General features: G+C 44.9%; 1 protein-coding gene across 1 annotated transcript in view; it reads right to left on the reverse strand.

The window, feature by feature from the left end:
• Nucleotides 1–18,350, reverse strand: part of grm6a (glutamate receptor, metabotropic 6a) — a gene marked incomplete at its 5' end in the record, with an annotated part of 46,123 nt that overhangs the window by 2,513 nt on the left and 25,260 nt on the right. The window contains 8 exons of the mRNA XM_083769653.1: nucleotides 3,060–3,167; nucleotides 5,910–6,050; nucleotides 8,690–8,839; nucleotides 9,230–9,391; nucleotides 9,961–10,196; nucleotides 11,490–11,754; nucleotides 12,593–12,715; nucleotides 17,645–17,784. Coding sequence (XP_083625779.1) covers nucleotides 3,075–3,167; nucleotides 5,910–6,050; nucleotides 8,690–8,839; nucleotides 9,230–9,391; nucleotides 9,961–10,196; nucleotides 11,490–11,754; nucleotides 12,593–12,715; nucleotides 17,645–17,784 — 1,310 coding nt within the window. The 3' untranslated portion in view covers nucleotides 3,060–3,074. The remainder of the gene's footprint in view (nucleotides 1–3,059; nucleotides 3,168–5,909; nucleotides 6,051–8,689; nucleotides 8,840–9,229; nucleotides 9,392–9,960; nucleotides 10,197–11,489; nucleotides 11,755–12,592; nucleotides 12,716–17,644; nucleotides 17,785–18,350) is intronic.

Below are 18,350 nucleotides of genomic sequence, written 5' to 3' on the forward strand. Positions count from 1 at the left end.
TGGGTCGATAGTTACCCAAAACAGAGGGATCCAGATTATGTTTCTTTAGTAGGGGCCTGACTACGGCCGTCTTCAGTGAGTCTGGGAAGACGCCTGTCTGTAGAGAGCTGTTTACAATTTTTAGGATATCTCCAATCACACTGTCTAAGACCTCTTTGAGAAAGGTGGTGGGAATTGTATCCAATGAACAGGAGGCTAGCCTAGTTGAACTCATAATAAGCCATATTGTCGTGGTAAATCACGACAAATCATACATATTCTGAACAAATAAAACCTGGAGACTTGACATTCGGTAATCTTTGGGTCTTATGATCAAAATAAGTAAATTATGGTGTAATCTAAAAATTTCCACGGCCACATTTGTCATTGTTAACAATAGATGACAGCGTCTCATGTACCCTACACATATGTAGAGCTCTTATATTTTGCTTTGTTTTTTCGTTTGTTTTGTTAAAGCTAGTTTGATTCACTTAAACCCGATTTCCACTACAATGGCCGCACACCACTCCACCCCACACCGCCCACTTGTACCACCGTTTCCACTGCAAGGAATGGGCTAAGTGGTGTCAAAGTGGTACTAAATGAGTGCCTAAAAAGTACTACAGGGTGGGTCTGAGCTAGGCTAAGACTACACTTCAAATAATGCCTGACCACTCACTGACGTTTTATTTAGACCAGGATCATCGTTACTGTAATGCATTACAATTGATTATATTTATAGAATAGAATCTATTTTAGTGTATTATAATTATCATAGTTGTAATACATTATAATACTTTATATTGTATTATAATCAGTTATAATCCATATAGTGTATTATCATATTGTAATACATCTTAATACTTTATATTGAATTATAATTAGTTATCTGGGGTACTGCGACGGGGTACTTTATCTTATTTTGGGTGGGAACCCCTTTTGGTGTTAGCATTATGTCATGCTTTAGCTATTGAAAAATAGCAGATCTACAAGCTCATAGCGCGCCACCGAGTGGCGCGCTACGAGCTTGTAGGTCTGCTATTTAAAAAAAAATCTAAGAACGACTTCAGAAAACTGTCAGGTTGTAGAAGACATTTTTAGAATCTGATCTCAGGTCAAAATTGGTTATTTGAATGGAAACGGTAGATAAGTTGATGTGGTGTGGGGTGGTGTGGTGTGGTGTGGTGTGGTGCCGTGAGGTGTGGTGCTGATGCTGCAGTCGAAATCGGGCTTACTGAGGTGAAACAAACTAGCTTTTTAACTAGAATGCATGAAAAAAACAAGGAGAGCCCCTTTCTAGACTGTCGTGGCTGTGATATTACTGACGTGTCGATGAACTGCACTGGAAAATGCATTAGAATGAAGGACACATTGATACATGAGAAGATAAGATACAGTAAGAGAAGGCAAGGCCAGTTATAGATATCCTGTTTTAGGAGACCAGATAAGATATCGATAGAAACCTCTAAGCCTAAGCGAGAATGGATCATCACCTACATCCACAGGAAGTATCCATCCCATAATAAATGGTTTCTGTGCAACTCTGGCAGCTGACGGTCAAAGGTCAAAATTCTACAATATCACAAATTAATAATTCATAGACACACATGTGCTGTGTACTGATTAAATCAATCAAATGTTTACTGTCCGGACGAGGAGATTCTAACCATTTAAGATAATTTCCATCCATTCCAAATAATCTGATATTGGAGTTCAAAATGTCACCATACAATGTTTTACAGAACACCAGCGCCAGCTGCCCATGATAAATCCTCTTTTGTATGAAAAAGACAGATGAATGAAAAGGAGGTGTTTCCTACTGGGATATAAAATATATTCATATATAATCAACCTGTGCCGCTTTAATCTTTGTATTGGATATTTATGAACCTCACAGGAGAAGCTTCAGTAGGCCTAAACTTGCTTTCCATCTTCACACACCCTGTCACCACCCTAGGGGCTTGTGTGCCATGTCATTTTGCCTTGTTTGCTACAGAGCTTAACATGGACAAAGAAAAAACACTTAGAATTCAGCAGCAGCATAATAGATAAGATGACATAGCTCCAAACAGAGTCGGTGCCAGCTGAACCAAATGAATGAAGTTACTTTACAGAGACTGAGAGTAATAGAAAACCGAAATGACCCGAGGCGATCTAAAGGTTATATGAGCTAATGAATGAGGCTTTTGAAACATGAATATACTGTCAAATGTTTAATTAAAAGGCAAAGAGAGGACAATAAGAGATACACTCTAAAGCAGCGGGCCTCAGAGCACAATCCAAGTGAGCCGCAGAGGTGCTGCCCAAATTTCAATTTAGCAGACAATTTACAGTCATAGCTTAATCAAAGGTTGCTTATCAGAAGCACATATCGTGCCATTAAGTATTATTAACAAGCTTACAACGATGATTTGCAGGCCTGTCATATAGTGCTGGTCAGCAGCTAGACTGTGGGTACATTTCTAAATGCAATGGAAACACTCGGGAAACTATTCAATCTAAATGTAGACAAACCTAATAAAAATATATAATTGAGAGCATATCCAGATTAAGGTCTTGTGACTTTCATGGTGGTGGAAATACTCATACATGCATTCATCATCTCAAGAATGGATTACTGCAGGAGTATATCCTCCGTGGCATATTCAACAAGATCCTACATCAATTACAATACATCCAGAACTCTATCGCCCAGTTGTTCACCCACTCCACCGTAGACCATTTCAGTCACACCGCGCTGCAATAATAAATGTGCATACTTTATGAGTGCTCCAGCATTTGAAGTGCACAGGTAGAAAGCTTTGCATATATAATGTTTCTGTCCTAGATGAAAGACTGGAATTTAAACTAACCACTGCGCGTCAACTGGACTTTACTTGCCTCCCATCAGATCAGAGTTCGATCTCCACCTACCAACATGTTTGGTGACTAAATTCAATGTATGGGCTATAAAATAAATCCTGATAGGATTGGACTAAAGTTTAGTTTTTGCCAGATCAGATCAGCTCATAAATGTCTCCTGCCTGCCAGGATTTGATGCAACATGTTAGTAGTTACACAGAATAGAATAGGACAGATACCTCTAGTTTGGTGTTTCATTGCGATCGGTCTGGTTCAATCTTTGTCTCTCCGTTCTGTTTGTCGCTTATAGACTTGGTGGATATACTGGCGGCTGCCTGGGCTACTCCCTGGAGAGAGACGAGGACAGGACAGGACAGGACAGGACAGGACAGGACAGGACAGGACAGGACAGGACAGGACAGGACAGGACAGGACAGGACAGGACAGGACAGGACAGGACAGGACAGGACAGGACAGGACAGGACAGGACAGGACAGGAGGAAGAGATGGAGAAGAAGAAGAAGCAGAGAGATGGGGAGAAGGTTAGATCGTAGTCTATTCTAATAGCAATGCAGTTACCGGTTTGATTAATACACATTTTAATAAAGAGTATTTTATGTCACTCGCCAGCACAGTCGCGAAGAAAGATCTGTATCTGTATTTTTCTCGTTTTGTTGTCTTGTAGTTTTTCAGTATGTCTTGTTTAAATAATAATAATCATAATAAGAATCATAAACATTATAATCATAATCATAATCATACTCATAAAAATTAGTGAGATTGTGATACTGATGTGATAATGTGTACATTGTCAATAAACATATCTTAAAAAACAAACAAAAAAATACCCAGCATCAGCCAGGGTAAAGACTCATACATAATCCAGACTATGAATAGGCCTTAAGCGGTAAGCACAAGGGGGTTTCCCCGCGTCTCAAGCCTATTTTAGGCTGGTCCGGTGCATCTCAGGAGCAGTACTGGAACCCTGAGGTAGAAGGAAGGCACTGGAGCAGACTCGGACAGTTATAGCCTTTATTTAGCAGGGTGGTGCACGTCCCGAGTCTGCCCCAGTGTCTTCCTTCTACCACCAGCCAGGGTGCCTGCACGTTTTAATTAAACACCCGCTTCAAATGTTATCAGCCACAGCAGCTGTAATCTTTACTTCTTACGTTACATACTTACTTACTTAATCAGCATCATTGATAACACCCAACAAGCGTTAAACTTGCATTTCCCCATTGCTGAGCCAGCACGGTTTGCTTGCAACGTTGTGTTTTTTAGTTTTTACGTCTCCGCATTGAAGCCCTAATCAGCCCTTAAATCGGAACTTCTTTTGAGTTAAAATGCAGATCACAGCCACATAAGACCTCTTTCGCATTTGTTATATGGGATTAATTAATTCTGTACTCGCCTTGACTTCTAAGTCTCAGTGCATTATCCATCACTACAACGGACAGGAAGGGGGCAAGAGTGTCACCCTGTAGGACCTTAGAGTATATATGAATAGAGTTCTCCTTCCATCCACTTGCATTAAGTTGCTCAAAAGCGCATGACGCGATTTCACTCCTCCTTCCGGGTAGGAACAGATTGCATTCTGGGATGGATTTGCCCCAAACACATGAACGCGCTGCCGTTGAACGTGCACGAACGCGCACGAACGCGCACAAGCGTGCTGCCGTCGTGAACGTGCACAATGATAGTCAACGGACCAGCGCGTTCATGTGTTTGGGGCCAGGCTGCAATACCTTCATTCGGCCACTATGTCCATTTCGCCTCAGGGTTTCCGCTGGGTGCCTTCTCTATTCATATATACTCTAAGTGTAGGACGCCTGCTAGAATCTCAAATTCTTTGGTGTCACCGTGACAGGTTTGGACCTTTGCTCGAGTCTGGCTGTAGCTTGACTCTATCATCTGGACCAACTTTTCTGGAACTCCATAGGCACGTAGAATACTCGACCTCGACTATGTAGATCGCCCTAATCTCGGATACAGTCGAGAAAGGAAGGGAGCTACTACTGGCAGTAGAAAAGGAGTGCAGGAAGATCGGGCCTCAAGCTCAATGCCAAGAAAACAAAGGTAATGACAGTCAACAACGAGGACAAAACCTTTGCCACTGCAGACTGGACGGTGCTCGAGCGAGTCAAGGACTGCAAGTATCTCGGGGCCTGGACTGCCTCAACTGAATAGGATGTGAAGGTTCGTAGAGCACTTGCCTGGAAAGCCTTGAGGCAAGTAAATTGACCCTATGGGAGCCAACCCAGGGCAAAGCCAGGAGGGGAAAGAAGCGTACCACCTATGTAGACGTGCTGCGGTGCGACAGCTTGGCTGACAACACTGAAGAGCTGAAGAACCTTATGTTGGATAGGAAATTGTGGAGGGCAGCGATCTAGGAATCCCGAGTTGGTATTGGCTAGACCTCACTCTCGCAGCAACTAACTAACATTCATTCTGCCCCAGATCAAATTTTATGTCCTATAACTTAACTAACATACATTTTAAGCCTTTAAGGCCTTGCATTTCACAAATGAAAGGCAAAAGTTGTGTATAGTTGCGACTGTTCCCTGATGAAGGCTTAACCGCCGAAACGTTGGATATTCCTGTCTTACCTGCTGTCCTAATAAATATTGGTACTCTAGCGATTGGTGTGTGCGGCCACCTTCTTGTTTATTCTAGATCTCCTCTATAGTTGCGACTGTTGGTCACAGATTACTATGAAAACCCTAACTGATCAGGCCTGAGGACCGGCCCGGCCCGACTAATTAGCATAGATTTTAACATCGGGTCGGGTCGTGTTTGGGCAGAATTTGAGAACTCTACACAGAGTAAAAGTGAAACGCCAGTCAGCAGTGGCACCATCTTCATAATAGATAAGTACACAAACAGACAGAACAGAACTATTATTAATTTTGTATTATTATAAAAAAATGCAATGTATATTTTCTATTTTCTTTTCTACTGATCTACTGATTAGCATACAATTTACAATTTAGGCCCGGCCCGGCCCTAAAACGTCAGGTCGGGCCTGGGCCCGTTCGGGGCAGAGTCTGAGAACTGTGAGTGGGGGGTATACATGCCATGGCTGGTGATACCTTAAAGCTCCGCTTCCTTTTCTGAACATTCTGTTCGGGGAGAAACAGGATGACGTAAACCTTGGGCATATAGAGCATCCCCAACGACACGGACGCACTCAGAGACATGGACACGGTCAGAGTGGTCGTCTGGATAAACATCTGGAGAGAGACAGACGGATAGAGAGACAGACAGACAGACAGACATGTAGACAGAGACAGAGAGGTAGACAGACATAGACATTGTCAGTGTGTCTCTCCGAATCAACATCTATTGAGAAATGGACAGAATGGAGGTACAAAAAGAGCAGAGAAGAGATGAAAAGAAGAGAGATGAAAAGAGCAGAGGAGAAAAGAGGAGATGATTATAAGCAGTGTGCACACACACACACACACACACACACACACACACACCGTTCTCAAAATGTTATTTAAAAGTTGTAATAGGCATAGTCGCTTTGGCAACGTCGTTCTAAACATTTATGCCATTAAAACTCCTGAATTGAAAACCGAACAGCGGAAAAGAAACGACGGGGCTGCAGTGTATCTGTCAGCCTGCAGGTTATTCCGTAACTCCGACACACAATAGACTAGTAATCAGTTACCATGGAGATGGTGGGGGGGGCTGAGAGGAGAATAGAACGGAGAAGAGGAGAGCATTGGTAAATCTATTTAACCCATTCTGGAACCTTTTGGTGTTTTAACTATAAGCATTATGTTATGCTTTAGCTATTTAAAAATAGCAGATCTACAAGCTCATAGCGCGCCACCGAGTGGCGCGCTACGAGCTTGTAGGTCTGCTATTTTTGAAGAAAAAAAAACGTAAAAATGCGGCACAAATCTTTGAATATATATTCTTTCAGAGCGAACTTTCTTTTTATTTCGACGTCAGGCCAAAGGTTTATAGCCTGGAGGATTATTGTCAGTCTAGCACAGGGGTTCTCAACGGGAAATGCTTTGGCCATGTCTCGCAACAAAGTGAGAGACTCCACTCTCGTCCTTCACTCCCGCCTTAGTCCTTAGAATGGGACTTTCAGTCCAACCTGCATCTAATCCTCTCCTAATGCTCACATTTCTGCCGACTCCCTCCTTGTCCGGGATGCTGTATGTCTCTTATGCTTATGAATTGAGCTGTTTGACATGCATTCATGCACACTAAATAGTATGAATGTGAAAATAAAGGTATCTCGTCCAGACACTCATTCATGCAGCTACGCACTGTCACGTTAATGCTTTTAGGATGTGAGCAGACCAGAGTTTTGTCTGTTCTCAAACATCCCTTTGAAGTCTGTGACACAGCACAGCTTTTATAGACACCCCATCTCCCATACAACTTACATCCCATCGGAGACAGAGGCGGTCTGTCTAACAACAAAACAGATAGTCAACATTTCCGGGCGTGTGGATGAGAACAGGCCGTTTCACACTGCAAGCGTCTTAGGGAGCTTATTCTCTCCGGTCTCTCCAAAAATAAATTACCATTTGGGATGCGAACGATTTTGCTGCACATACTCCAGTGAGCTCTCCTCACAAGCAGGTGAGCCAGTTTGGATACAACAGCAGTGAACACACAGAAATCATGTGTTTGGGGACTGGGAGGAATAAATTGGCATAATGACTAAATTGGGGAGAAAGGGGGCTTAAAAAGAGAGATAGTTTAACCCATTTTGGGCTATTGAAAAATTGAGTGGTGCAACTCCCCCCCCCCCCCCCTCCCCCTCCCCCTCCCCCGACCTCTCTCTCTCTCTCATTAGCAGGCAACAGTGCAGCACTATCCCTCTCTTTGTTTTTGGCACAACAGCGCCCCTACTGGTACTATATAGTCATTATACTGGTGCTCATTAACGTCACATAGGTAGGTGAACAACACACGGACACGGACATTGCTGTTCCTTGGAGTGGTTGCACCACCACCACTCAAAAATAGCAGATCTACAAGCTCATAGCTTGTAGGTCTGCTATTTTTGAAAAATCGAAGAACCATTGACATAGAAACATAGCTTTTTCAGAAAACTATCAGGATGTAGAAGACATTTTTAGAATCTGATCTCAGGTCAAAATGGGTTAAGTTAGTTAGTGTTGGTTTCGGTTAAGCCCAAACCACACCAATGGGTCGCCAAACAGTTGTGAGTAGATGCATGTCATTGTCGACCCATTGGTGTGGTTTGGGCCATTGAATTGAACCAGTTGAATCACCTGGGTCGACTTGGGTCGACGTGCAACAGGGCATATCACACCGCTGGGACGAACACTAAAACCGCCTCGTCCCGTCTCGACCCTTTGGGCTTTAGTGACATTTTAATTTACATCACAGTGTACAGTTAGTTTCGTTACTTTTGTACACTCTCAAAGTAAAATTATCCCTGATTAGGCATGTAACGATTCACTCAACTCACGATACAATTCGTATCACAATATGAGGTTTACGATACGACTTTTCACGATATTAAAAAAAAATATATAATATATATATATTTTTAATATTATTTTAAAGAAAAAATACATAATTTTATATAATTTATCTTCCCCCCTGAGATATTTTATTTAACTACATTGCAAAAGAAGTAGCATTACTTTTGACAGTGCAGAAACATAAGTGCCTTCCTTGATGAGCATCAACGACCATCATCACCTGGGCACAGACACACACAGCTCCCCTCTACAGTGCTCTACTACTGAAAGTGACTCTCATTTCTCTATTCAAGCATATATTCAAGCACTTGAATATGATGGAATATTATGACTAAAGCTCACATTTCACATCACACACTAGCCCCCCTTAAAAAAAACAACCACCTCACCTTCTCTGTGGACTGAGCCGTACCAAAGAAGATGGGCACGAAGGCCAGCCAGATGATGCAGGTGGTGTACATAGTGAAGCCAATGGGTTTGGCTTCGTTAAATGTCTCCGGGACTCCTCGACTCTTCACCGCGTACACTGTGCACGTTACCTAGCAACAACAGCACACGTTCCTCAAACACACATACACACGTCCATCAAACGATACTGAACCAATACCAATATCAATATCTGGTGGAAAAACTGTCATTTGTTGCACGACTACTGTATTAATATCATCATCTCAATTGATATATTATATTATAATATATATACATTACTATGACTACTATTGCTGTAGTATTAACATAACAAATTCTAAACTCTCCATTACAACTATCTGTTGTAGTTTTTAGAACAAGTTATAATCTCACCGTATTCATTATTCTGTAGATTATATAACAAGTTATAATTTCTCTAACTGAACTATTCTGCGACCTGTTAGAATACAGTTATTTCACCAGCACTAGTCTGTAGATTGTACCAAACGTTATAGTCTCACCATCAGAACTATGCTGTAGCTCAGACAGCAGATTAATGACAGGTCAGACATGTCACATTTCAACACTCCTCTGGCAAACTCTGGGTTGGGTGGTCGCTGCTCCTCGTAGTCTACGGTGGCGTGGGGTGGAACTACAGCAAACCAGACAAACACACCGAGAACCTAAAACACAGGACACAACGAAACACAAGCATACACACAGAGAGAGAGAGATAGTGTGGTAGAGGATCCATTAACAACAGAAATACAATTGTGCGTGTGTGCAGCCTACTGTACTACTAGTACAGTACGTGCTGTGTACTGTATAGTGTGTGCTCGCGCGCGTGCGTGCGTGTGTGCGTGCGTGCACGAATGACTGAAATAGCAGAGATAGAAGGAAAAGAGAAGGTAGAGTCAGAGAGAGAGCGAGAGAGAGGGGGGTTGGGTATGGGGGGGGGGGGGGGGTGTTGCAATATACATGATAGTTAATAAATAATAAAATTTATTTTATTTATAATTTGATGTATTTTATTATAATGAAAAAGAACAAACACTGTCTTCAAATGCAGTGAAAAAACTTTAGCCTTCGGCTTATAAAATAATAATAATAATATGTATTTTATTATATTAATAATAAAATACATGATAGTTAATAACATTATATGTCAGTCAGACAAACAGATGGTCACCTTATAGGCATACATTCATGGGTTTGATCATTAGTTAAGGTAGTTCTCTTAGTGCAGTTTTACCTGTACTGATATTAGTATGAATGTGATGACGAGTTGAGAGGTCGGACTGATGAACTTTGGAGGAGTGACAGACTTCTTCCCCTGTTCGAAGATTCTGTAGATTCTGTTGGTTTTGGTCAACATGGCCGAGTAGGTGATGGCCATGCCAAGACCCAACAGCAGCCTCCTGAATGCACAGATCACAGCACCGGGCTCAGCGATCATCAGGAACGTTATCAGGTAGATTAGAAAGATACCTATGGGGGGAGGGAGAAAGAGAGAGAGAGAGAGAGAGAATGATTAAGTCTGATTTATGTACTTAAAATTTTCTGTCTGTCTGTCTGTCTGTCTGTCTGTCTGTCTGTCTGTCTGTCTGTCTGTCTGTCTGTCTGTCTGTCTGTCCGTCTGAAATTAATTTGGAGTAACACTTTTTTTTTTCAAGTTGAAGTCTATTTGTCTGGAGGCTGGATTTATAGTAGTCAGAGTTGGAGCAAGTGTCAGATGTTCTGGAAGTTTGTTCCAACTATGCGAAACAGAATAGCTAATGCTGTGTCGCCCTCAACTCTGGGAACAGTTAGTAGACTGGTCCCAAGCGTCCTGAGATTTCTCAAGGGTTCATAATGTAAGTCAGTGATTTGAAGATGAGCAGCAATATTTTATTCACTAGAAGTGGAGCGTGTAGAGATCTGAGAATTAAGTGTTATGCATTCAGCTTTCTTAGGCCTTGTTAGAACTCTAGCTGCTGCATTCTGGATGACATTACTGTCTGTAGTCTGACTTACTAATTTAGTAAGTCAAGACAAAGGAAGGTTTTTGGGGAAAAGAAAGAAAGAAAAGTTCATGCAAATTTTACATCTGTCTAAAAATGAAACAATGTTTCCTTTCCCAGAAAAAGGGGAAAGATAAATCTGTTTAAAATAGTTAGATGCGTGCCAGAGGTAGCATGATACAGTACATGGTCATGTACAGTATATCCATACACCAAATAGTTTTTAAAGCATGAAAGTGATGGGAAAACAACCCGGTTAAGGAAGTAACTCTCAAAATAACACTTTTGGCCCCAGTCCTTACTTCACACTTACATCCCACTTACACAAGTTACACTTACATGTACACATTTGACCTTGTAGTTGGAGGAACACATACTGTATCATCTTGATCTCCTACAACAACATTTTGTTGTTGTACAGTAATGCTGAAATGAAGTAAAAATTTACAGTTGCCGGGGCGACAGTGCCATTTGTCAAATAGACTAGTAGGCTATTATTGTAGGCCTACTTATATACCGGTACTTATATTTCTGGGAAGAACACTACTATTATTAAATCACTTTTTTAAGCTTATATTTATTTATTTTTACTTCCGTGGATATCACCTTAACCCATTTAGACCCGACGTCGAAATTTAAAAAAATGCTACTATTCAATAGCTAAAGTGTAACATAATGCTTAAAACACCAAAAGTTAAATCCAAACATATGCCGCAAATGTGGTGACGTCAACTTCTTTCAGTACTTTCAGAACTGAACAGTTCATAGTAGTAGTACCTACCTGTTAATAGCACATAACTCAGTTCTCTCCCTGACGCTCGAACGATGGGCGTGTCGTTGTACTTCATGAACGTGATGACCACACAGGACGTGGCGATGATTCCTAATATGGCCAAGAAGGCGGGGACTATGGCCCACGGGGAGTGCCATTCCAACTTTATGGTCGGTGTCGGTCGGCAAGAGGTCCGGTTGAGGGAGGGGCGCATATCAAACGGGCACATCTCACACGTGAACTCATCTACCTGGTACTGGTAACCATCACATAACTGGGAGAGGGACATAGAAGGGATAATACAGGGAAACATATCGTTGCTATCGGGCAGAAACATTGAAATCTCTGTATTTTCAAGGATCTCCACGGCGACAATATATTGTAGGTGTGACGTTTTATCTGTCTGTATGCAAATGGCTATAGTCTTCAAGAGACATAAAGGTGGTACACAGTAGTAGCCCAAGTGCTTCAGTTATCTGCCGAAATGTTGGTTTCTATTTCTTTGCGTCCATAATAAAAAGCAAGTATTTTGCACACCTACAAAGGCTGTAACCCTAAGGTATATACAGGGGGATTGTTCCTTTAACTGTGTTGGCGGGCTGAGTCTGGGACGAGGAGTATTATGGGATATCTTGTGTGTACTTTCTGTTCTGGTGTGCAGGGAAGCGGTCGCATTATTAAGAGGAAGAGAGATATTACTTTGTTGTTCACTACGGAGGTTGGATACAGAATTAGAACCCTGGCTGATCACGTTTGTCCTTTTTGAATTATTATTTTGTTTTTTAATCACCAGTTCTGCAACACGGACTCCTTTTCCTTGACAGCATAGCAAGAAAGCATAAGGATTATTCCGGAGAGTAGAGACACGGTGGTTATAAGGCGACAGGTGCGTAGGACAATACCAGACGAGGGCCCCAATGCACCGAAAGAAAAAACTTCATCAGGTTAAAACAACCTGATGATGGTCTAATAGATCGAAACCGAAATCCCATTTCCCACAATTTTCTTGCATTTGAAGAGTTTTTTCTTTCTCTGTGTCCATATTACAAGATCAGCACTTAGGCTAGTGTGTGCGTGCGTGCGTGCGTGCGTGCGTGCGTGCGTGCACGTACCTCACAGTGCCAACAGCAGGGAACTCCTTTCACCATTTTCTTACGCTCTCCAGGAGAACAGGGGAAGCTACACACAGAATCTGGAATCTCCTTTTCTCCACCAGACCACTGCATCTCCTCCACCTATATAAAGCACAACACAGGCAGAACCTATAGGGATACTTAATGACATGTCTCCATTTGAGCGGGAGCTAGGAACAGCTCATGAATTCAAGTTTTCAACTCAGCGTGGACTTGTGGTACCGCGTAGTAAATCTATCTGGATCCGGTAAATATTATTAGACGCTTTTTGGAGTAATTATTTCTCTTTCGACACTTGAGCCTTTCGCTCAGTTTATTTGTCCTTTTCATCGACAATATGCCACTGACAATATTGTGAATCAAGCTCTCGAGACATTTCTGCCTACTTCTTCTTTAATATTTCAGAATTATTGTGACAGCAGTAATCAAGCGGGGTTGGAGAGAGTGTCTATTTGGAGGTCAGAAAAGTTTCTCATCTTGGATGTATCTCCAGACACCTCCAGGGGCAAGGTCCCTGAACTGTTTTCAGTCACCACCATCAGCGCTCTTCACCAGGCCAGCTTGTGGTGGACATTTCAAATGTCAAAATATTCTTTTTGCCACGGACATACAAAATGAGAGGACAATATTATTATGAGAAACACAAAAAGCCAGCCCTGAATGACCAAGTCTGTATAACTCTGAGAGTATACAATGTTACGGGTTCATTTGGTTGCAAGGACCCTCTTAATATTTGCAAGGGGGTCGTTGCAAATTAAACATTTGAGAACGGAGGGTTACACTCTCTGTAACCCAGGTTCTCTGAGTGGAGAGACTGGCTTTCCACTACATATTATTCAATATGTACGGGAACTGACCCCACAGGGCAGTGTTCATGGATATCTCTTTAAGACACATTACTACTATGGTGGCCCTGCCCAGATGCCAATCAGCGGGCTATTTAAGCCCCATCTGTGCAGAGCCACTTCGATTAACTCTTGATTGACACGAGCGGCTCTTTCGTGGAGAGCCAGTCTCTCCACTCAGAGAACCTGGGTTACAGAGAGTGTAACCCTCCGTTCTCTATCGTGTTCGAGACTGGCTCTCCACTACATATTATTCAATATGTACGGGAACTCTCTAAGACACACCGCGAGGAAATAAGCAGACCAGCTGCCCCTGCGGCAGCCCGAGGCAGTTTACCTGAATTCCATCAGAGCCTATAAGTTGTGAGCGCCATGAGTCTGACCGTGGCTATCCTTGCCACAGGTGCTTGCCAACATGCTCCAAAACTTCAGTATTCATACCAAGTAAGTAATACTCGTGGCCTAGGCGCAAGACGCCACCTAGGCTCAGCTGGCCCAGCACGATGCTAGGCCAGTGACCACCGGGGTGAAGATGCCCGGCCGACCTGACCGGTCAAGGTGCCGGTGACCCTACCGCTGAGTAGCACGCAGGAGCGACTCCCACAGGGGGAGCGGATGCCACCACGTTCCATCGGTAGGACAGGGTGAATGTACTGTAGACAGAGTCAACCATGTCACTGCTGTGTAGATCTCTGTCAGAGATACACCATTCTACAGCAACCAGGGGGCTGTCGTCCCATGGGCAGAGTGTGCCCGCCTTCCAGACGACACTGGCACTCCTGCCTGCTTGTCCCTGTTGGATCACCCCTGTGATCCGATGGGACAGTCCAGCCTTTCGACCATGGTCTACCCGAGCACCCCTGCTAAAACACACGAAGCGCCTGCATGAAAAGAGAGGACAGAGCTCAATCACCCGATTGAGATGTACCCCTGAGAGAACCTTGGGGAGAAGGTTGGGTCGAGGTGTAAACTACTCCATCACCCGGCCGAGCTTGTTATGGGTTGACAGCGCTCGCAACTCCCACATTTCTCCTTGCAGACGTGATATATATATAATACTGTATATAATACTGCTGTCTTAGACATAGAGCCTCCCGGGCTAACGGCCTGGCCCCCAAACGGGACTGGTGGGGCCCTAACCTGAGCTCCTCTGAGCCCCAGGGTGCCATTCGGGAAATGTAACCAGGTTACTGCAGTCTGCAGTCATGCACTCCCGCTCAAGTCATCCCGTCGGACAGTAGGCCAACAGACTGTTGAAGCCATGTCCTGATGCGGAGCCCAGCCCACTCAGTGAGGAGGGTGCTGGCTGCCACATGGATACCACACTGGTATAACCTGCTAAATGCGGACGGCATCGACACAGAGTCCGTCACACAGATCTCAGATAGAGGGACATCTCGTCATCAGTGCATCACATCCCTGCCAACCTATATGCCTGCTAGATTGTTTCACAACCCAAAGAGGGAGCCCAGTCTTGGAGACCATCTGCTTAAGTCAGTTTGGCCCATTAGAGGCCCTGACAGGGCCCAACAGTGACAATCCTGCTTCACCACCCTGCTTAGGAGGGTGGGAAGGGTGCAACTCCAACAGGCTGACTGGCTCGTACTCTGATCAGGCCGTATGGTATAGAATGCCGGGATTGGTGCCAGCACCACCTAAACCTTGCCATGTAGGGAGTGGCAGCCTCCTTCATGCACTAATAGGGACATTCTTGTGGCTGACACTGCTAACAACAAGAATGCTGTCCTGCGAGAAGCCACCCAAGTGTCCACGCTTAATTGGCTCATGCCGCAAGGCAGACAGTACCACCTCCCGTGGGGGGACTGCCGACCTAATGTGCGAGCACCCTTCAGTAACTGGGTGATCTTTGTGTTGCCCTTGTGTGGGTCAGTGGTCCGCCGTGTCACAAGGTCACCGGCATAGCCCATTACCCCTGGATGAGGAGGGAGCTCGCTCCGATAACCGGTTTCCACCACACATAATTACACCCAGGCGCTTAACGGCCATGCCATAATGCACCCTTCTGGTGATTCTGCTCCCCCCTGACAGTCTCGTCACACTCTGCTGTGTGAACCGACGTAACTATACACGTTTACATACATGTAAACTGACATTGTCAGCAATACGCCTGCATAGTGCCTGACCGTAAAGGACAGATAATGCACTGGCCGCATGTTCAGGGGAGCCGGGGGGACACAGTGCACCGTGGCCGCCCTCAGCCCTAAGGGGCGGAGGCACCAGCTGGCTCAACTGCCAAGAGACGCTAGCCAGCAAACTAGTGCTGTGGGATCCAGCACACGGGCACCGGTCACGAGGACGTCCCACGCTAACATACGTGGATGTACTCAAGGACGACGCAGGAGCGCAAAGTACCGACATACTGGCCAGATGTATGGAGAACCAGGATGACTGGAAACGACGATGGAGGGCTCGTCTGAGGACGACCTCGAGAGGGATACAACCCACCTAAGACATGGTGGAACCTACTCAGGGGTCCACCTGAATTGACCGCCACTGTCTCGAGAGACAGCAGGTGGGGGCTGGGTTCCCTGGACTGTCAGGACTGAGGAGTGGGCTCAGTGTGCTGAGCACATCTAGCCATACCCCGCCGGTTGGCCTCCAACCGGACCCGTAGGCCCCTGGAGCTGACAAACCTAACTGGGGTTGAGCAGCCTGATGAGCCGTTGAGGCAAGTTGCTCATGATGGAGCATTCCTGCCATCACCTCCTGCATCTGGTCATCTGCACAAGCCTTCTTAGCTTGTTGGAGCAATGCACTGACCTCCTGGCCTAACCAGGCCAATGGCTAACAAGGCAGCTTCATTGGACGAGCTCGGCCCTCCTGCTGCAGCTCGGACTGTGGCAACTGATGGCGCCACACCAGAATAGTCTTGCCCGCTGCTACTGCCTGGGAAGCTTGAAGCCAGTTGCTGTAGCTCCTCAATAAGGTCAGGCCCTTATGGTCACCGAAGTGCCGTGTAAGCAGGTGCCGGTGGCATTGACAAAATCACCCTGTGTTGGCTAGCTGTGCCTAGATAGCCATGACTTTGTGACTTCTCTGGATGAGAAGAGCTTTCTCTGTGGTTTCAGACCGGTAACCGGATTATACGCCGCAGAGTCACACCTAGGTGCGTGACCGGCTCCGCCGTGACACCCTGTATACTATATCGTGTGCTCTGCCCGACAGCCACAGCACGCTGTGCTGTGAGCTGAGCCCGGCTCCACCGTGACACTACACCACGGATGCATGAGCTGACCCCGTCAGCAATACGCCCTATAGTGTGCCAATGGCTGAGATTCAGGCATACTTCCTGGCAGACCCAGCATATCATGTCTGTGTTACCAAACATCGGACAGACACAGCATGTCCTGTCTGTGACAGAACTACACCACCAGAAATACGACAGTATAGTGCGCTATGATGACTGCCCAACATAAAGGGAAACATTCGACTGACCCAGCACGTTCCGTTTGTGTCACTGAACCCAGATCCACAATACCGAACTACATCACAGGCGTGTAAGCTGGCGCAACACCCACAATACATGTATTCATGTACTTTGTGTATGTCTATTTTATATGGACCCCAGGAAGATTAGCTGTCGCCTCGGCATCAGACGGCTCTAATGGCCGTCGGACCCCAAGATATTTTGTTAGTCTCACCTACAAACGAGACAACAGCTAACCCGAGAGGGCGAGTCAACGCTCGCTCCCTAAACTGCACACTGTAGTGCATTAATAGGCTGCTGACACTCGTAAGTAGTCTCACCGAAAACTTTCACTAAATCCTTCTTTACAGACCTGTCCATACCAGGCAGGGCAGGAAAGAGGTGGAGCTATAGCCTGAGCTTAGCTCACCCAGCTCTGCCAACCTGGGACAAGGTTCAAGGTAGTCTTTATTTGTCTCCCTTGAGAAAAAATGGTCTTGGAGACAGAGTCACAGCTGTATACAATTAGCATACACGTTCACATAAAAATTACATTTTTATGGGACATTTTAGTCTGTCAGTGGAAACGACTGGTCTTTTGCCTCTAAAAACAGGCCCTCATGGCCCCTCCAGCTTCAGCTGGAAGGATGAGACCATTCGTACCGGGGGCGGGGTCCTCATACCATATTGGTGATATACGCCATTTCATAAACGTTGTAAGATTTCTGCACTTGGATCTGTCGGTTTTCCTTGACTTACATTGAGTCTCAGATTGTTGGTCCACTGTCCAATGCCATGGTAGCCAGGATGACTGTGATTGGTCATCTGAAACTGAAAGATGTCATATCGACCAGGTGCATCTCCATTTTCATTGAACACGACACTTGTTCCTGCACTGCCTATGCACACGCACCCGTGCGCACACACACACACACACACACACACACACACACACACACACACACACACACACGCACACACACACACACACACACACACACACACACACACACACACACACACAATGGAGATAAGAGAGGAGAAGAGTAGTTATTTTCAGGGAAATGTAGAGTGCCTCACTGTGCGTTTTCACACATTATTCTGCGACATAATGGCAATTTCTGAGGTCTAAACAACGGCAGGAGTTTCCGGCAGTGTAGCTGCTGCAGCGTAGTCTGGAATCTGTTATCACACCACATTAAGTTAATCTTTTGTTTCTGATCAATTTATTTGATAGTGAGACAGGAATGGTGGGTGGTAGAGGGGGAGAGAGAGAGAGAGAGAGAGAGATAAAGAGGGAGGGGGGCATGGAGTAAAGAGCATTGGGTTGGATTTGAACCCAGACCATCTGTGGGGGGGGGGGGGGGGACAAGGGAGAGAGAGAGAGAGGGGGAGGGGGGGGGAATTCTGGCAGCATGACTTGACATAAAAATCACACCTGTGTGAAGTGAGTGGTGCAGGGGGG

The sequence above is a fragment of the Protomyctophum parallelum genome, assembly GCF_964188405.1.
Source record: "Protomyctophum parallelum genome assembly, chromosome: 7".
NCBI lineage: Eukaryota > Metazoa > Chordata > Actinopteri > Myctophiformes > Myctophidae > Protomyctophum > Protomyctophum parallelum.